Genomic DNA, 21620 nt, shown 5'->3' with positions numbered 1-21620 from the left:
TATCAATCTTTTTGGGTGTACAAATAAAGTCTATTCTATTCTATTCTATTCTATAATCGGTTTTGTCTATGGTGGAAAATCCCAACAAGAAGTTACTGTGACTTGTTGGGAATTTTAATTTTTATAATCCCAACTAGTTACAGTGTTACAGTTGTATGTGACACGTTGGGAATGAAGGAAAAAGGTGTTTCAACGAGTAACAGAGTGTGGACTGATGGGAATTTTGAACATAAAATTCCCAACGAGTAACAGTGTGACTGGTTGAGGTGTGACTGGCTGGGAACAAAGGCAGTAACATACATAAACCAATAAAGATAAGACTGTGCTTACTATTTTTGTTTCAACCAATAATTATTTTATCGGTTGCTATATATTACATTAGAGCTATTTACTATTATTTCTTTCACGATTAAAGTATCTTTGTACTTTTAGATATGATTTGAAATTCTATCGACTTAAAATATGCATTATCTTTCATGAAATGCATATTATTGCATACTCCACGAGTTGACGGTAAAATCGTGTATATACGTTATACAATAAAGAATATGTTAGCTATACGGAGTAGAGGATGATCAAGAGCCATTTCATGTGGACTCTTGACCACTGGGAATATAGTACAGTCTACACATTAAATTATATTTATTATTTATTTTACTATATTAGGAAAACTTAACTAATTTATTTAGTAGATAACAATGACAGGGTAGCTTATGTTGCACAAGTTTCCACCTCTTGAAATTATTAATGATTTAGTTAGTAGACTAAACTATAGATGATTAAGTAATAATTAATCACAATACAGTAGTCTGGGCTGTCCGCGGTGTACAACGTACAATAGTAATCTAGCTAGTTAGTCCTTTCACCACGGTGAGAAATGCTAAGAACACTTCTAGTTTTTCTCGCCGACAACTAAGATTTTTAAAAAAATGTACAACTGGAACCATTTACTAACTTGTATCTTATTTTTATTTCAGCTGGCAGCATGCTCTACAGATGTGTGGACATTCCATACTTCCCACTAACACGGTATTCGCCCGATCTTAGTGATTCTACTAATGCGATCCCTTGTAAGTATATTTCTTACGTTAATAATTAATATTAATACGATTACTCATCTATAATTTAAAGTTTTTTTTCACGTAAATCTGTTTACCGTTAGTATGCCTATTTAAGTAGATATTTGATTCTCTCTAATATGTTTTTCCGTGGCAATTCCGGCAAAAAGTACCATAACAAGGTTGGGAGTAGAAGTAGAATTCAAAGGTAAATCGCAAGTGAGTCTCACACTTTACGAAGTGCATTTTGTCATTGGCCTTAGTACACCACACGGGTGTAGTTGCTGGTTGCTACCCTTGCTAACATATCACATACCCTTGCGAGCAATGAAAAAGTTCCACCATCTATATTATTATGTCACAGGAACATTTTATTGTCGCTCTAAACACTATACCATCATTCTAAACCCTACACCCGTCCCCTTTCAGACGTGGTGACCCGCTCGGCGGTGCCTCTCCTGCTGGCGGTGGTGACGCAGGCGCTGGGCTCGCTGTGCTGCGCGCTCGGACACTGTGTGAAGGGACGCCGGATATGCACCTTCATCGCTGGAGTGCTTTTCATTGTTTCTGGTGAGTTTTCTGCTGGCCCTGTAGCACACGGCGCTAATAAAGGTGCCGACACGCTAGCGGACGCGGCTGTCAGCCGCGGGCCGCGACTGATAAGTGTGCACGGTCTTTTGGGACAGTTCGTGCCAGATCGCTCCCGGACGTCTGAAAGCTTAAGGTCAGTTCAAGGTTACGTACGCGTCTTACGTCTGATAGTTTGAACAACGTAGTATAGACGACTCTTGAAGCTGCGCGATGTGAGTGAGGGCGGTGCAAAACTTTTGTCACGTTTTAAATGCGCCCCGTGCTAGTCCTGCTGGCGGTGGTGACGCAGGCGCTGGGCTCGCTGTGCAGCGCGCTCGGACACTGCGTGAAGGGGCGCCGAATATGCACCTTCATCGCTGGAGTGCTGTTCATTGTTTCTGGTAAGAGCGAATTGAGTTAGAGTGAGGCCAGAGGGAGCGGGAAATGACTCGCTCCCCTCATCCCTGCGCATCAGAATTCGCGACTCACAACTCACAAAATTACGCTTGTGGATAAAATATTAAAGGCGGTAGAATAGATCAAAGAGTTATGGTTGGTCATTTACACGAGTGCCGCCTTGCTTTGCTGTAAACTTTATAATGAGTTGAAACCAGCTCATATTGGTCAAACTCAGAGTTTGATCTCAATGAGAAGATGTTTCGGTATGGTTAAGAACATTTTTATTTGATATGCTATTTTTAACCGACTTCAAAAAAAGGAGGAGGTTCTCAATTCGTCGGGATCTTTTTTTTAATATTTTTTTTTATGTATGTTCACCGATTACTCCGCCGTTTATGGACCGATTTTGAAAATTCTTTTTTTGTTGTATTGCATTGAGTTCCCAGGTGGTCCCATTTTTTTTTCAGAATTTTATCTCACCCCCAAGGGTGGGTAAAGGGGTAAAAACAGGGTATGAATTTCCATTTTGGGCACATAATAACCGATTCTAATGAAATTAAGAACGAAAATATAGTTCTTATAACAAAAAAATATGATGGTGACCTTGAGCTGATCTGATGATGGAAACGGAAGGCAGTCAGGGGAACTCCTCAACGGTATAAAGCAACTACTTCGTGTTTAGGCTTGAATGATTCGTATTGATTAGTAGGACTTTTTGGTATCATATGCACCTTACTTTTCATTGAAAATTATTTTAAATAAACTAAAAACTATAAAATAAAACAATACCTAATTAAAAAAATTAAAAAACCGACTTCAAAAAACCACTAAAATGTAAGAAATAATTTAAGGTTTACACAAATTCTACTCGTATGTGACAGTACAAATATACCTAAGCAGGAACTGTTCTTTTTTGATGTTGGTGCGGTGACAAAGTAATCTAAAGAAATATGGCACCAACTTCAAAAAAGAACAGTTCCTGCTTAGGTATATTTGTACTGTCACATACGAGTAGAATTTGTGTAAACCTTAAATTATTTCTTACATTTTAGTGGTTTTTTGAAGTCGGTTTTTTAATTTTTTTAATTATTGTTTTATTTTATCTATTATTGTAAAAAAACAAATGTATGAATACGTAGGTAAGTAGGTATTTTAAATTAAAGTAAGCTTAACCAAAACCGTATCTTTGTTTCCAGGTCTCATCATGCTGACGGGGATCGTGATGTACATATCGGTGTTCAAGTCGCAGGTGGGCCACAAGCTGCGCTACATGACGGTCTTCGACATGCCGCTCATGTCCTACAGCTACGGCTACTCCTTCGGGCTCTATCTCAGCGGCTTCGTGGCCGCGGAACTCGCCGGCACCTCAGCCATATTCCTCTTCCTGCAATGGTATCAAAAAGACTGGATCACAGAGCTAACCGAAAAGGCGAAAGCAGACTGTCGAGCATGGGATCGAGAGTACGCATTCTCAGACTTCAGAGAAAGAGACTCTACACTGTTAGAGCGGCGCATGACGAAACGAGACACGTATCCACCCACAGGCTCCTCCACGGCGACGCCTCACGAGCGGAGACGGTTTGTGTTTGACGGAGACGTGGAAGAGGCGCACTGCTCCATACACAAAAGTAGGAGGTTAAATTTAAGTTCAGCTTCGTTAAAAGACTTGTCTTCTTCCACGCTGTACGGGTTCCCGGCGGCGCCGCGGCCGACGGCCTGCGATAATTACTTCGAGGAGTTCAAAGAAGTCCCGCAAAGTGCGAACACGCTGAGTGGGCTGAGGAGTGCCTCGATATTCCAATCACAGGCGAGCATGGCCAGTGCTCGCTTCCTGGACACAGCGTGTGGGGAGTCTTCGAGGGAAGACGAGCTGGTGACCTTCGGCGGAATGGGTCTCGGGACTCGATTAGCCACTGCCACTGTAGCGGACAAGAAGAACCCGCCCCGCCACGACCGAGCCGTCGGCACCGACCCGCACCGCCGGACCACGCCCGTCTGATCACAATACCTCATCCTACCGATCCCGTAAAGCATATCAAGGTGATAAAAGTGACGATAATGTTCTATACGTTGTTGTGTGCGCGCCTCGATGCGATGCAACATTATTATTCTAAGGACGATGAATTTCGAATTTAAATATGATCGTATGTAACAGTGTTAAAGATTTTTTGATTGTTAAACTACCTTTTAAATAAAAACACTGCCATTTGTGTACATATACATGTTGGTTTTTCTTATATAATTATAAATTACGAGGACCTAGGAGATGGCGGAGTTGTGAGCTCGGATTAGACCATGTGAGCTCGGTAAGAAGGTAAGTACAAGTTTAATACGTGTTCCTTGTAACTGCATCAGTTCATACTTTACATTGCGATAACAAAATCATAGACTGTACAGTACGAAATGTTCACAAGGTAAAAACTTGTACATTAAGGCCGGCTCCATACGTTGGTCCCAACGCTCGTACCAACGTTGGACTGTAAATTGGGTGAGGCGTACATACGTTGGCTAATGAACTAGTTCTGCCCCGGCAGGGCCAACGTGAAGATGTCCTTAACTGCTCTGAGGCGATAAATATGTGCTCATTAATGATTCCGCTTTTTTAAAAATCTTCAATTGAGAAGATCATGCCCATATTCTGTTGAATTCTGCACCATGCATCAGCTAATATATTTTGATTTTTATGTTCCTTTCGAGTTGCGTCCTATATTATTGGATGTGCTTGTTGTTAAGTTCAATAAAAACGCTAACTTTTTAATTTTTCCATAAAGGTGACGATTTTGTGGATGAGAAATCCATTCTCGCTCGACGTCCGCACTCGTTGCGTGTTGCAACAGCACTGAGCAAAGCGCCAACGTGTGGGCGTGATCGCCAGCGTTGGCGCAGATTCCTTTGATAAAACCGACACGAGACGGCCAACTACCAACGCTCGCCCCAACGTTGGGGCCAATGCAATGAGCCGTTTTCCTTGACAGCTGTCAGTTGAGCTTTTGGGTAAGCCGATAGATGGCGTGAAAACGCAGTGTACCAACTGTCAAAAATTACATAGATACATCACAACTAGTGAGTTCTTATTCTGAGTTTAGTACTCTTTGCTCGAGTACTAAACTCAGAATAAGAACTCACTAGTTGTGATTAAATGTCGGGTGGTAGCGCGAGCCATCCTTCCGAGGCTCAGACTGCATGTGGCTTGGGATAGTGCTAAGTATTCTGTGAATAGTTCTACCCGCGCCGTCACGTAGTGTTCTTTTCTCTATGCACTATCTCACAAGAGTCACTATCTCAAGTGCACTAACTCTACAGTATCAAGGGAGGAGCAGATAGCTCAACTACAACTCAATTAATACAGGAGAAACACAAGGAAACTGAGAAAACTTGAAAAGAACGGCTGTACGCACAATCGCACTGAACGCTGAAGCAACAGTGACATCGACATCATAGAGAAAATAATACTACAATTCTACCTACCTACGTCACTTTCACATTTCGTTAGCCTCACAGAATAACATATTGTGATCTGAGTGTGTTCTGAGGGTTTGAAAGTTGGTACAACCCCAGACAACGCCATCTATTTCTCCAAAAAGGAACTTTTTATTTTTTTTAACAAACGCCTCATTTTCTAGATCCATACGTTGGACGAGTAGCGTTGGGACCTGCGTTGGGGCCAACGTATGGAGCCGGCGTAAGAAAACTACTACTTGTACGTTTAGACTTTTCGAAAACCTTATTTTAAGGAACTAACATTATGATTTCTTATAATATCTGTCATTTGTTTAAAATGATTCCACAGAATACCTATCTGCCACTAAAAGATAAGTAATATTGTCAAAGAAATGATTTACAAAAAATATCGTTTATTTTGAAAATAAGCGTTCAAAATCATCATGGGTGGGTAAGTAATCAAAGCGCCTGGCTTCCATTATTTATAGCCGCCTCGAACATAATATATAGGTACTATAATATTTTTCAATAAGATGGCCATGCATACGGTGCATGCATCAGTTCAGCATCAGAAAACTTTAGCTTAAAAAAGAGGCACACACGAGTGTTTTCATGTGCATGTTGCATGAAAACTCAGGGTGCGTTTAATAGAGAGAGAGATAGAGAAATTGTAAGCGCAGTAGCTCTCAGAATCTTCGTTTTTCGTCCTTAAAGTGACCCCAGTGCCGAAACTGGTAGATAGTCGTAGCCGTATCGTTTCATATTATACCAATTAAAACCATACAAAATCAGTATCGTTTTAAAACACTTTTCTTTTTATTTTCAGTTACTTGTAAGTACTTCACGATGCATTTTCAAATGCGATGTATGTATTAATACTATATTTAAATGTAAGAGAAGGAGCTTACATCCATACCGTACAGCTTACTTATTATGTGAATCACTTGGTATTATAAAGCTGTACTTTTGTGTAGGTACTTAATTAAAGTTTTGTAGATGTTTATGTTAAAGAAAGATTTTGTAAGTAGCTTTTAGATAGAAGAGAAGAGATATTAAAATTTTCATTTATAAAATTGGCTTAGCATATGAAGTTTCATAACATTGTTTTCAGGTCATCAATATTTTCATTGTTCAGTAGAGAGCTATCGAAACCTCCTCCGCAGCCTATCAAGGGACCATGGCCACGACTCAAAAATATATTGCTATATCATTTTAGAGGCATATTTGGGATTTTAATTCCGCTTATCATTTGTCTTGCGCTTTGGGGTGAGAAAGATAAGGTATGTATAAATTTAATGTGGTCCATACTTCGCTGCAATAGCCCATTCTGAACAAAACTTCATAGATAATTATTTATAGTATTTTACGAAGAAAGCAAACCATTTTCCAGCCTAGTCTAGGATTAGCCTAGTCAGTAAGTATATTTTAGTTATTAAAATGCACTCAAACGAAGATACCTAACATAGCCTATATTTGTAGTTATCTGCATACATTTTCTGTGCACTGATTGTATGGTAGTTTTCAGAAGAGGAACCATATAGGTAATAATCTCACTGACTGCCTCTGTGGTCTAGTGGTAGAAGCATCGCTTCATGACCCAGAGGTCCCGGGTTCGATTCCCGGGTGGGACCATCAATTTGTGTTTCTAAATTGTGGTTCTAAGTTTGGTTAGGACATAGAAGGCTGATCACCTGATGTCCGAAACAGTGAAACGATCCATGCTGTCGGATGGGCATGTAACGCAGTCGGTCCTGCGCCTACTAGCTCTCTCCAGTCGTGTCGGTCAATCCGTCTTATTGGGCTATGAGAGTGATGGAACAGAGAGTGCTCCTGTGTACTGCGCACACACTTGGCACTATAATATACTCCTGCGTAGATGGCTGATCTCAATTGAGATTGGCCGCCGTGGTCGAAATTCGGCTAGGAGGACATTCATTATTAATCTCACTGCATAAGTCCACTGCCGCAGATGTTTCAGTAATTCTCTTACTCGAATAACCTCATTTTTCTTATGGTCCTAGAGAAACTCCGAGTATAGCTCCTTCCAATGCCCCTGCTTTATAATTATAATATAATAATAAGTTTATTTGCCAAAAAGAACACAGTTACAATTAATGTACAAACAGTAGGTTTATAGGTACAATGGCAGAGAATCTACACTAGAAATATATGGGGTAGTAACCCCTAAAATAGGCAGAGCCTGTAACTTAGGGGTTACTTAAATATCCTTAATTGAAGGTGCTGCGCACAATCCTGCGAGGATTATTGTAGTATCTTTAAGCTTGTTTTTTATGTATTAATTCATACCTATAATTCAATAAATAAAAAATAAAAACATGAATTTACGTAGAACATTAATTGGATTGAATTTTTAGGATAAACATAATTTAAAGTTTACTTATGTTACTGAAATAAATAAACAATGATACTATATAAGCCAAGCTATAACTAAATTTTACATATAAAATACTACGTATCTAAAACTATAACAATATTTACAATAAAGTTTTGAGCAAATCCTCAATCTCTTCATAGCTTAAGGTTAGCAAAAGTGTTGTGACCTTTCTTTTACACTAAGTTATTTGTGTGATAAATATTGATCATTTTATTTATCTTATTATAGAGTCGAGAGCCTTGAATATCGTAATTTTGACTAGAAAACTTTAACCTGTGCTTAACAGTCGGGAAAACATTTTTGCCTATACGCGAATTACTTATGACAGCGAGATGTTCAGCTGTATAGCTGAACATAAAAGAGTAGAGAATAATTGAGGGCGTGGCAATCTAAGAAAGTGGCCACACTATTATAGTATAAAAAACGGACAAAAGTATCACGATACTTTAGCAGAAAAAATCAAAACGAGAAATGTTTCAAATATTTACTAATTATAAAATGACACTTTTTGGGGAGGTTTATGTTAAGAGAAGAAATTAGTAGGGGAGAGGGGGGCAGTCTTGAATGAATTTCATTAAATCAAACCAACTGTAACTTTTATTTCATTGTGTATTTCATAATGTTTTTTGCACTGAAACGCGTGTTGGTTATCCCATTATGTAATTACTATAGGAGAAAAGTGATAGTATCACACATCGATATTTTATTACAGTTTTTTCTTGCTCAGGAAAAAGTTCAAATGTGCCCCGGCAATTCTTCTAAAACTGTGTTTACCGATTTTCCTGCAACAAATTATTTAATTGGTCAGAAAAGCAGTGACTTGCAAATTATTATGTCTGGGGAATTTATACCGACTCTTACATATTCTTACACATACATATTTTTACAATAGGTACTCTAACACGGAGAGACCGACACACATAGACACCTACAGCTGAAAAACTTATCGATACCCTTTTTGAGTCGGGGGTTAGTAAAAAAGTATCTAGACCTGATGTTTTAACAACATTAGCATCCAGACCCTGATGTCATGTAACGTTTTGACACTAGTATTTTCTAACCTCTATAAGAATAACAAATACACATTGAAAGGCATTCTATTACATCAAAATAGTACTTTTTTACAAGAAATATAAGCAATGTATGTTAATGGTTAGAAATTAAGTATAAAAACCTAAAACCTACTCACCAGTATAAAACGCTGCTCTTTCATAAACATCGTATATATTGACTAATACTTCTCCAGTCTCATTCTCCGCCAAACATCGTAGGTAAACGCTGTAAATCATCTGTCTAGCTTCGCTGCGAATGGTTTTATTCATTTTCACCTCGTGAACAAACTCAACAATCCACAAAACTCCAAAATTAAGCAAAATTCGATTTGTTTATACAGGAACAGGGCAAGTTTGACATTCAAACCATAGAAACAGAGTACAGACCACAAATCACAAGTTTTTTTTAATTGCCAGGTTTAAATCTGTTTATTTCCAAAAACATTAATCTCTACTCTTTTGTGTTCAGCTATAATTGATTTGTGTTTTCGTAATACTGTTTTTTGAATATATAATTTCCTAACTGACAACACGCCACATTCTGAGTACAGTGCAGCAGTTGGATATCGGAATGGTTTAAAGCCTCGTATTCACTAGGCGACAAATTCTCGCAGAACCTGTCTGGGCACATGTCGTCTACGTGTCGCCGCGACGTCGCGCTCTGTTCTGCGACGTCGCACGCGACTATACAGCGACATCTACGTGTCGCAGAACAGGTTCCGTGTTTTGGCTCGCGAGACAGAACTTCCTGCGACATCAGTCTAGCGCATAGAGTTTTTGTTTTTACTAGGTCTAGCGACCGCTGTTGCAGAGTGTGGACGCGTGCGCGACTTCTAGCACGCAGCACTAACTGCCACAACAACCTCGGGTGACATGTCGGCGGAGACTGCTGGTGTGGACAAGTAAAATGTATCACGACATGTTACCAAAATGTTCTGAGAACACGCACCGTAGATGTTCTGTAACAGTCTCAGAACTTGTGCCCTAGTGAATTCGAGGCAAACATCAACACTTTTAGAAGCGCGCGTTGAGCATGCTCAAGCTTCAGTAACAGTGTTTTTCCGGCTCCTCCCCATGCATGCATACTAGGGCAAAATATACCATTTTTAATGTAGAGAAGTCAGCTGAGCGACGGAGATTTTTAAATATGGCTATCAGTTTTCTGACCCTGTTTGTAAGAGCTTCTATGTGTGCATGCCATTTAAGTTTCTCGTCAATATATCGGTGGACCCTGGACCAGTCCAACCTTCAGTGTCCAGTGTCCACGCTTCTTCCACAATTCTTGATCACCGGCTAGATACACTGATTGACTAATACGTAAAAATACAGGCTACATTATAACATACAGGCTGTCCCAAAAGTGCACCACCCGTTGGCACGGAAAAAAGCTAATCCGAGATGTAGACTTTCAGCTAATTTATAAAAGTGACAATATCTCGAAAACTAACAGAAGGTCACTACAATATTCTGGTCACTCCTCACCTGGCCTATATAAGCCCTTCAAGGTATGACGTTGAACTTTGGGACACCTTTAAAACACATTTGTTTTCCAGTTCCATACAACCGTGCAGGCGGTATGGATCATGATGTTCTGGTTCCTGCTGCTGCATCCGGTGCATGTTCCCGTAGTCGGGTTCCTGCCTGTGTTCATGTTCCCTCTGACGGGCGTGCTCACCACTGATGACGTCACTAACTGCTATTTTAATGTAAGGGCCTGTTTCAAAATATCTTGATAATGGATACCTGTGGGATAAAAGACTTTAACTTTGTTTATAATTAATAATTGAAAATGATATCTACCTAATAGCTATTTTTTTGCAGCAAAACATTGCTCTTATGATCATAGGAGGAATGTTAAGTATGCTTATTAACAATTCTGGCTTGGATAAACGTATAGCATTGTTTATTTTAACACGTAAGAAGCTGACTGGCAAAATGTAAGTGACAATTTTTGCATTTTCCGTTTGTTCATAAGTATAAGCTTTGTCTCTTTGTAAATCTATCCTCCTATCCTATGAGGTATAATAGTATTGATACCTAAAATGCACATTTTTAATTTCAGGTTGCTTTACAAAACTAGCTTGGCAGCTTTCCTTTTATCAATAGTTTGTCACAGACTTTTGGCTTGTGTTACTATTTATTCTTTATTTGAAAATGTTCCGGTAAGCTGAAATAAAATGTGGCTGCAATCTCAGTAGCCAAACTATCTCGCATAGAAACACGATATGTCGCTCTCCCATTGAACACCTGCTACCTTGGAAAGAGACATTTTCATGACGTTTTTGTGGGAGCTCTAACATTCGTATCGGTTTAGTATGATAAGTGATCACAGTAGCGCTCGCTCTACGCAATTCGTATCACGCACGCACACCTAATAACGGTTGACCAGTTTGCCTACTGGGATCGCAGCCTCGTGCCTGTTTTGGGTAGATAGAACTTTTGAGTAGCTGGCTAATATGCTCCTACTGACTTATTATATTATTGATGGAAAATGGATTGACACATTTTTTCAGGTTCCCATAACAGGTACAGATTCAGATTATTTGAAAACGCGCAATGTCATTAACAACGCAATACAAACTAGTTCAATATTTGGTAAGTATTATTTACTTTATGACATTATGTACAGTTCTCCCATATTAATAATGCGCATGCAAATCTTCGCAAACTGTCGTATTCCCCGAAACACCCGAATCATTGAATCGTAAGAGCACTTGCATTGTGATCCTTGTTCGAAAGAAATAGTAGTCAATATCATGTGACACATAATCGAAAACAATTTGGGCGGTCAGTGGCTGTCACCGATCAGTCAAGGGTCTCAAGGTCAAGATCAATATTACTTTTGTGGAATTATAAAGAGCTGCAATTACACATCGTTCTTGTTATTTTTTTCAAATGTGAATTTAATTTCAACTTTAATTATTTTTAAAGATGCCATATTATGAGGCACATTTAAGAATAAAATATACGTCACATTGATAGACTTCACTTTGCCAATAAAGCCACACCCAAAAGACCAAGTTTGTAATTGTAATATTATTGTGAATGATCAGCGCTGTAAATACTTTTGAACTAAGATGTTAATGCAAACATTTTTATTAATGTGAAATAATCAATGCTGTAAATACTTTTGAACTGAGATTTAAATTTTTTAATATAAACCTGTGTTTGAAATCCATTTCTCCTTATAATATAAACCTTGTGTTATTCAAACCTTCTTTCCTCCATCTTTACATCAGCTTCAGTAGGACACTTGAAAAGTACCTACTGTAACATTTTCGAAGTAAATTTTAATATTATGGAATATTATGAATTATCGAATCAAATTTCGTTACTGATAAATCAATTATCTCTTTTAGCACCAATTGCATAATTCTACTAAAATTTCATGAAGAAAATGCATTTAACCACTTTAAATACATAATAGTTTTCTAACGCTCGGGAATACGACCGTTGCCGATCAATGACGAAGATTTCTATGTGCATTATCAATTTTGGGGAACTGTACAGACTTATAAAAAAGGTTGTACCTACTACAAAAATATAAAACTGCTCGGAATTAGACGCGTTAAAATACTGAATTTGAACTTCCTATATTATCTTCCGTCCATGAAAGTAGAAAAAAAGACGGACAAAAATCTCGCTAACTAAAAAGTGAGGCACCCAAAGTAAGTCGATTTCATTGTTGCGACGAGCCCAACACACACATTCACACTCAAAGTAAGTCAGAGCGCCGCTGCGCGCCAATCACGTCGCACCTACGCACCCACACACTCTCATGTCGCCGCCATTGCTGTGTTTCATTTATTAGTTTGCGACATTCCTTCCGTATTTTTTTCTACTTCCATGCTTTCGTCGTTATAAGTGCCTAATATATTTTATTGCTATCAGGTAGCATTGTGATGGTCCATACATCGTTTACAACTATGGCATTCAAAGCTATGTATTCAGAGTAAGTTAAAATAAATGTACCCATCTATTGAACCATAATTATTATAGTAGGTACATTGTACGACAAGTTTAGAACTTTAGTCGAGAAAGCACAGGAATTCAGCGGCAGTGGAGTGTTTGTTTTGATAAAAATATCAGAAATTATTTGAAAATCTAAAACGGTTTATTAGACACTGTCTAATACATTTATTGCCTTATAGACAGTGGGAAATATAAGATGTTACAAGTCGTTTATACTAAAGGGTGACATTTCACATGAAAAGGCTGAGCCTGTTTCGTGGACTTTGGTAGACACTAGACAGATATAACAAAAGTAATTTGTAATAGGCTAATTAATAAGATATTATTCGTTTCAGACTGGGTCCTCGTGATGATATATTCAACTATTTACAACTCGTAGCATTTACGCTGCCAGTAGCTATTGTTCTACTTGTGTTGAATACTATTTACTACAGTCTACTTTTAAACAGGTAATAACTACTAATAACCATATTAAATCAGACACTGTGTCTTACCGAAAATTACGTTATTTGAAATAGAGCGGTGGTAGCTCACGCAAGAGATGCGGGTTCGAATCCCGGCGCTGATATGTACCAATGAGTTATTTTAACTTAAGTACAATGTATACCATCGCTTTTACGGTGAAGGAAAATATCGTGAAGAAACCTGCATATCCAGATTTAGCACATCTAGATATGTGAACCCACCAACCCGCAGTGGACCAGCGTGGTGGAAAATGGTCCAAGCTTAGGAAGGCAATTTAGACCTTGGGGATATGCACAAAGGTTCCACTCGAGAGAGCCAGGTGCAGGTACTTACACCCCCACAGAGAATAGAATAAAAAACCGAAAATTACATTATTTGAAATAGAGTTGGTTGATATTTTGTTCTAGAAACTCCGAGCCCGGAATGAACGCCATGCAAGAGGGTATAGACTATCAAAGACGCGATCTTCCGGCAATGTCGGGACATGAAAAAGTTAGTACTTAATTATATTAAAATAATAAATATAAACACTCACCTTGTACTAATGTACTCCCTTGCGGAATAGGCAGAGGTGCATTACTGCACCCACTTTTTGCCAGTGTTTATGTTAGTCCCAATGTAAAAGGAGGCGGGCCTATTGCCATTTCACGGGCACATCCAAGAGAATAAATATCTGTGTTTAAACAAATATCTGCCCCAGCCGGAAATCCAACCCGGGACCTTAAGCTCAGTAGTCAGGGTCACTAGCCACTACGCCATTCGGTCGCCTATTTTTTTTTTTTTTTTTTTTTTTTTTTAAAGATTTTATTATAACTCCACAGACTTTATGTCCGTGCCTTTTTGAGAGATCAATATATTGTGAGAGTTTGGTTGTTTTTTGTCTTCATCTTTTAACTACTCACTACTCAATGTGGAAGCTTATAATATATATATTTTATCTTTTATATATATATACCTATATATTATTAATAATTTTTTTTTTTTTTTTTTGCACTCCTGGAGGAAAATCTACACAGACACCTGGGAAGGGGACCCAGGTAGTGTCGGCCTTTAACCGACTAAAAACCCCCAGTTGTGCATTTCTTGTTTTTTTTTTTTTTTTTTTTTTTTTTTCTTTGTTTCACACAGTCACACTTACAATTATAATGGCAACAAACATTTGGAGGGTAGGGCCAGTGTCAGCTGTCTTCAGAGAACTTAACAGACGCCTGTCAGTGGCCACACACTCCTTTTGTCATCGCTGTTGTTTTGCCTGGTGTTAATGTGTGACAGTGTTCTTAAAACTATCTTAATTTTATTGGTTAGTTCTTATACAGATAATATTAATTCATGATATACTATACAATACCTACATATCAAAACTATACAATACATGCTATATACTATACATAACAAAACTATAAAATACATGCAATACGGTTTGGCCGTCAATATAAAATTAAAATCAAAATTCTCCTATTCCGCTCCATTTTGCGTTGCCAAAAGCCTTGATTGCTGGGCAACGACCTCTTTGTCCCGATTTTTTATTGCCATCTTTAGGTTGTACTCGAGGATCCGTTTCTTCGGTGCTGTTATTGCCGTTTTAGCGAGGTTGCCGATAGCGTCCTCGGTGTCATCCGCATAGTAGGTGCAGGCGGAGGTGTGCCTCGACAGCGCCACTACTGCGTGAGGTATGCTATCGTGCAACTTTATTTTATCTTTTGTTTTTATGATAATGACGGATTCGTACGTCAATCCCTGTGCTTCGTGTATGGTTAAGACGCGTGATCCCGTTCCTTCTCCAAACCCTTGGCTGGTCAGGGTCTCTTTTTCTTCCTGTGTATGCGTCAGGAATAGAGTGTTGGTTTGGGATTTTGGAATTGCTGCGTCTGTAAACCTTTTCAGCTGCAGGGATTGGATACGCGTTGTGGCTGCGTATATGCCTGAGTATACTTCTCTTAGGGCGTATGCAACATCCATGGGGTTTCTGTATGAGCACAACAGCTCCTGGGTGATGTTTGCTACCAGTGTTGGGCGACTGTACCTTAGTTCGAATAGGTTCTCTCTGTCTATGTACGGTAGCTGGTTGATGTCTCCGATTAGAGCAATATCACTGGCACGGGACAGGCGGGCGGCAATTACGATTGCCCCGAAATGGTTCATCAGGGCCTCGTCAATTATCAGGCGTTGGCATCCGACATGTTCTCTAAAGCCGTTTACTAGGACTGATGCCATCGTACGTACCCTAGTTCTAACCATGTCCCCGATCCTATGCGCTAGCCTGTTTCGTATATCGACGGCCGCCTCAGTTGTCGTGGTGATAATGGTGTCTTTGCTCACATCGAAGTTATTTACCACCCAGGTTGTCTTCCCACATCCAGGTACCCCGTTCACCCAAGCGATCGCCTATTCGCCTTCGGTCGCCTATTATTATATTACTATATTTATATTATTATCATAAATATGAACGATGGTATCTCTGCAGCTACACTTTACAATATTATAAAGATGAAAGATTTGTGATTTTTTAACGAATAAACTCAAAATACTGGATAATTTATGCCTTCGTCGCATATCTCTGGTAAAGTCAGCTTTAGGATCAAACTGTTTCATTTGTAGTGCATACCGTATCTTTTTTATTACTGTTGAGTGAGAACCTCCCTTACAGTTTCCCATACTATATCTTAGGAGCGTCAACAACTTTGAGTCAACCATATTCTCACATAATAGTTGGTATTATTAAGTATGACCCTCTTTATAAATTATTGTAATAATATGTATATCATCCAAATATTGATATTATTTTAATATTATAAATTCGAAAGTTTGTGAGTATAATATGTGTGTGTTTGTACGTTTGTTACTTCTTCCTTGTCGTCAAAACGGATAACTTTTCTCACGGGAAAACTTTTTCAGGCGAAGCAAAGCTGGCGGGAACAGCTAGTTGATTATAATTTATAACACATTGCATACTTGTATACTGCAATTAATGTGTTTAGTATCGGCAGGTCTTACAAAATACTTAAATATACCTATATTTTTGTTCTCAATTCGTTTCGTTGCAGTGCTCCGGTATCTTCACATTCGCAGCAATCCTGTTGTTTTTCCTTCTTTATTCTGAATGGCTTGGATATTTGTACACACCATCAGGGTACGTCACAGTTGTGTTTTAATATGCATTTTTAAGTAAGCTCAACTACATATTCAATTAATGAATTGTTATTTCATTTTATATGCGTGGAATGGGTCCTATTACCAGTTTATGCCAAATCATATTTTATAAACTGGCGATAGGATATTGTCTTGGATATGTTTTTATTTCTAAGCGTATTGTTGTTGTTTATTTTTCTTTCAGAGTAAACGATGTCACAATAGCGGCTATTTTTGTCTTCATTCTTAGCATGCTTCCAAAAGAGTTGTTTTTCTTCAAATATGTAACCGCGAAAGGTTCGTTTGGCTTTACTTTCTTTTGGTTAGTGATTATCAAGTGGTTAGGTTATTCAATAAGTATTTTACTATTTTAAAACATATTTATACACGTTTTCTGAATATACCTACATAATGAAGAATTGATTTCAGACAAATCTGATCTACCTCCCAGAAGGCCAACATCATCCTTGCTATTTTGGAAGTTTGTTGATCAGAACACCAATTACGGATACATGTTTTTAATAGGTAAGATAAATCAGGGAACCTCTTCTATTTCTTAACATTTTAAGTACAGTGCTCCAAAATTGATAATGCGCATAGAAATCTTTGACAGATCGGTTGTTTTCGATTATGTGACACATGATATTGACTCCTATTTCTTTCGAACAAGGTGCAAAATGGAAGTGTTTTTTAAGGCTCTAACGATTTAATGATTCGGGTGTGAAGATCTGCATGTGCATTATTAATTTTGGACAAGTGTACATTGAATAGACTTAACAATGATTTTTTTGTTTACTGATGCTATACATATATAGTTAACAAGTAGGTACTTACATTTTTTACAGAACTGTTTGTTTTTATAATAATTAACAGAGTTTAAGTATCATAGTTACAGCATAAATTTGTTCCCTACATAAATACGCTCCAAAAGCTCTGTTCTGTAGATACGGAGACTTATATCAGTGCCAAAATATCTACAAGATAATAGTTTATTTGAGTAGATTCACAAAGATTATTTTCTGCCGATTTCGAAACAAATAATTCTCTTTGATATTGAGCTTAAACTAGAAGTTTTAAGTGAACCTTTAAAGGAATATATTATAATACTTACTTAAGATTATCTCCGCAGAAAGGTGAACTTTCCAAGTGCATGAGGTGATCGGACTAAAATCTAATCGCCACACAACAAACTATCAATTTCAGGTTCCGGAGTAGTGCTTTATCGTGCAATTAGTAAAAGGGCACTGAATACACGCATACAGCAAAATATAGAGCCTCTTTTCGACACGGACTGGTACGTGGCGTCGCTGCAAGTTGTCCTGCTGGCGGGTTTGCTACCGAATATGATATCTAGCATTGGAGCCTGCATTCTGTTCCTGCCAATGATACTGAGTTTTGTAAGTACTGTTTATCATGAAATTAAATTGCTTATTGCATACATAAGTTATTCTATTCTATTCTATTCTCTGTGGGGGTGTAAGTACCTGCACCTGGATCTCTCGAGTGGAACCTTTGTGCATTTCCCCAAGGTCTAAACTGCCTTCCTAAGCTTTGACCATTTCCCACCACGCTGGTCCACTGCGGGTTGGTGGTTTCACATGTCATATCTAGATGTGCTAGATCTATATATGCAGGTTTCCTCACGATGTTTTCATTCACCGTAAGAGCGATGGTAGATAGGTATACATTGTACTTAAGTTAAAAAAAACTCATTGGTACATGTCAGCGCCGGGATTCGAACCCGCATCTCTGGCGTGAGAAGCGGGCACTTACCCGACTGAGCTACCACCGCTCTAGATTCTAGATGTACGCCCTAGGTACATTTTACTCATTAAAAACGGCGATACGGCAGGTGACCTATCACGTGAGTGCAGATGTACAGCGAAAAACGAGTGACTCGCGTGCAAGTCACCTCTGACTACCCCTTCGGGGATAACAGTTGTAAAAACACATTGTAACACCTGACCCGTGCTTAGGCCAATTTTTAAAAAGTATGAAATAATGGTATTATCTCGTGACTATAATGCCTACGGGTGACGTAGAATTAAGGTCTTCGCACATTATAACAACTCACCGGCGACTCGACTCTATGCTAGACATTGATATTTAAGCCCTGTGTCATATTTTATGTTCAAGGTTTAATTTCAAAAAATGATTATAAAGTAGTGTACAACGAGTGGCCTACGCATCGTACACTAAAGGTCTAGAAAAATTAAAGGAGTGTGAGTAGAGTTGCTGCCGCGCTGGCGTGGAGTTGTTATAATGTGCGAAGACCTTTACTAGAATTAGAACCTGTTTTTTATAAATACACCGTGGGCAGCGGCGGCGGCGACGGCGACTGACTGGCTAATCCTTTCACTAAAGTGACCAACCCTACTGTGTATTGTATACTGAACATACAACATACTAAACTAAAAAATGCTCTAATAATGAGTATCTTAGTAACGTCTTGCGATTGTTTTTCAGGGAACCACATCGACATGGTCGAATAAAATACATTTAGGTGCTCTCGGAGTCGGCATAGCGTCGTCTTTTGGATTTATGCACCCCTTCAGGCACACACCAGCTTTCTACTGCCACAATAATGGGAAAACGCCGATTAGGGAAATGGTACCTACATTTAATTTTATTTTATTTTATTTTTATTTATTTATTAGAAGACCAACAAATGATACACTAGGTACATATATCTATTAATCAGTATTATTTTGAAGTATATGTATAGGTTGCAGGGTAAGGATAAAGCTATGAAAGAAAGAGATAGGATGCTGGGTATAATAATAGTATATATGTATAATCGTTTGCAATAGAATCCAACAATCATGTAAACAAATATGGCGGGCTGACATTGACAGCGTATTGTTTATGCCCATAGTGATGTCATAGTGTTCTAATTCGATTAAATATATAAGCCATAGACTATAAAATAAAACTTCTATTGCAAACGATTATACATATACCCCCTTATTCATAAAAAAGTTACTGAACGGATTAACTATTGAACTGTTCTGTCCCTCTCTGACAGAGAACAATTTGTTCTTTAACAGAGAGTGACAAAACAGTTCAATAGTTAATCCGTTCAGTAACTTTTTTATGAATAAGGGGGCTAGTATGAGAGTTTCTGAATTAATAACCTAAGTGCCAATTTCTCCATTCTCGGTTAGAGCATAACCAGGGAGTAGTGGTTAACTTTTGACACATCTGTCATGAATTTTATATGGGATGACGTTTAATTATAAATCAATCCCTGTCGGTTAGATAATCGACAATGGAGAAATTGGCACTAAAGGTACTTGTGTGAAATCATAAATAGACAGTCTGAAGCGGATTTATGTGTAAGCTAACCAGTTAAAGAAAAACAAGGATTAAACTTAAACTATTTGTCGACAGAGGCGCCTCGCCATTGGGTCAGTGGTGATATCAATAATAGTTCTGTGGATAGCTCTGTGTTTCTACGCGCCCGTGGTGTGGCCCAGCGAAGCTCCGTTTTACGGACCCGCAGTCAATATCACACAAATTCCGCCACCTCCAGCTCCAGCCAGATAGATTATATTAAAAATTAGTATTCAAATAAAAAGATTTGTTGATTACTATGTAGGCACTTACTTACTTAATTTCATAAGAATACAATTTAGTTTTATTCATTTGTGAATATGTTTTCTTGCTGCTATATTATGGTTAATGAATTATTTAAGTGGAAGTTGTAGTTTTTCTTTGTAAACTTACGAATGTAATGTTCAAAAAATAAAAGTTGTTTTTAGATGCTATTTATGATTTTTTTATTAAATTTTCGCTGTACAATCTCAGGCTATAAAATAAGACGGAAGGTGTCTTCAGAAGAGTGGTCTCTACTTCTAGAATCGCTAACACTATCCTGTTATTTTCATGGTTACTTCTATTATCTGATCTAGGTCTAGGTATTAGATTTCTAAGACGCCCATCTGGGTACATATTTTATTTCGGTTCATGCTTTATGGATTCAAAAGTAAATGGTAGCCCACTCGTTATAGTTGATCCAATTCCAATAGTCATTTTTATCTTAAAAAAATATAAGTTACAAAGTAATGTATTATGCGATTCAAGTAACAAAACGCCATCGACATTCCAGCTGCTGAGTGGAATGCCTGGTTTGCTGACTATAAAACGCGCTTGTTTTAGCTCCCTGTCTAGCATCGCTACCTTGTATTGTACAGAGTTCATAGTAACTAGTGCAAAATAAACTTTTGTGATAACTGAGAGACTGTCGAGTGCGACAAAGCGAAGGCGCGGGCGGCGCGGTGTGCGAGCGAAACAAATGTACTAGAGAGTATCGAGGCGGCCACAGCTCTAAGCGGCGCGCGCGGCGGCATCAAGTGGACGGACTAGCCAGCGCCGCCGCGGTCGCAACTGGTCGAGCTGTGGCATACCACCGCAATCCGCACCGCCCGCCGCCCCACACGCCGCTCCTCATCCCGCACCGCTGAGGCCGTGGCCACAGCTTTCAGCGGTGCGGGATGAGGCGCGTTGGCTAGCGGCGCGGGTTGACTGGCGCGGTGCGCGGCGGCGGCGGGCGGCGCGGTGTGCGAGCGAAACAAATGTACTAGAGAGTATCGAGGCGGCCACAGCTCAAAGCGGCGCGCGCGGCGGCATGGTGGACGGACAAGCCAACGCGCGACCAAAACAAATAATTGCAACTGGTCGAGCTGTGGCATACCACCGCAATCCGCACCGCCCGCCGCCCCTCACGCCGCACCTCATCCCGCACCGCTGAAAGCTGTGGCCACGGCCTTAGAGTAGTGTAGTGATCATAGTGATCATACTACTTTGCTAAGTAGGCAGCAAATACTTGTCTACTGGTACTGGAAGTACCCCATACACAGGTACACTAGTTTACACGACTCTGTACGTCTAGTACGGGCTTAGCAGTTTGTCGAAGACTATAAAAGTTTACGTTTTCTCGCATACAAAGTGGCGCCGCTAGCGGAAACTATCATGAATCCTTTGATAGATAATGTGCACTTTTTTCGTTTTCGTAAATTGTAAAACCCGTACTACCGTATCTGATAAGACTGCGTCGTTTTCTTCAGCGTCGTTTCATGTGATTCCAATGCATGTTTAATCTTGCGGAATGGAAGTAATATGGAGGTAAAAATACAAGTG

General features: G+C 39.0%; 2 protein-coding genes across 4 annotated transcripts in view; both read left to right on the top strand.

The window, feature by feature from the left end:
* Positions 1–4247, top strand: part of LOC105389272 (voltage-dependent calcium channel gamma-4 subunit) — a 47969-nt gene extending 43722 nt beyond the window's left edge. For 2 of the 3 annotated variants that reach the window (XM_038108894.2, XM_038108895.2), the window contains exons 4-6: positions 978–1070; positions 1488–1628; positions 3224–4247. In XM_038108894.2, coding sequence (XP_037964822.2) covers positions 978–1070; positions 1488–1628; positions 3224–4026 — 1037 coding nt within the window. In that variant the 3' untranslated portion in view covers positions 4027–4247. The remainder of the gene's footprint in view (positions 1–977; positions 1071–1487; positions 1629–3223) is intronic. The other variant, XM_048626750.1, reaches the window with a different exon arrangement.
* A 1536-nt stretch (positions 4248–5783) lies between these two features.
* LOC105389260 (protein I'm not dead yet) lies at positions 5784–20224 on the top strand. Its single transcript, XM_038108893.2, has 16 exons — positions 5784–5919; positions 6295–6300; positions 6580–6748; positions 10469–10621; positions 10737–10852; positions 10978–11077; positions 11429–11510; positions 12807–12867; positions 13223–13336; positions 13760–13844; positions 16397–16482; positions 16687–16778; positions 16911–17006; positions 17685–17878; positions 18948–19091; positions 19872–20224. Exons 1-16 carry the CDS (start codon positions 5912–5914, stop codon positions 20025–20027), a joined length of 1662 nt encoding a protein of 553 aa, XP_037964821.2. The 5' UTR covers positions 5784–5911; the 3' UTR covers positions 20028–20224.
* The last annotated feature ends 1396 nt before the right edge of the window (positions 20225–21620 follow it).

The sequence above is a fragment of the Plutella xylostella genome, chromosome 17 (genome assembly GCF_932276165.1).
Source record: "Plutella xylostella chromosome 17, ilPluXylo3.1, whole genome shotgun sequence".
Classification (NCBI taxonomy): Eukaryota; Metazoa; Arthropoda; class Insecta; order Lepidoptera; family Plutellidae; genus Plutella; species Plutella xylostella.
The sequence above is the reverse complement of the archived record's forward strand: the minus strand, read 5'-3'. Positions and strand labels throughout refer to the sequence as shown.

Excerpts from the sequence above, each read along its gene's own strand:
- LOC105389260 (XM_038108893.2), top strand. Across the intron at positions 16,483-16,686 it reads TATTTGTACACACCATCAGG|AGTAAACGATGTCACAATAG; the intron begins GTACGTCACAGT and ends TTTTTCTTTCAG. Across the intron at positions 17,007-17,684 it reads CGGATACATGTTTTTAATAG|GTTCCGGAGTAGTGCTTTAT; the intron begins GTAAGATAAATC and ends TATCAATTTCAG.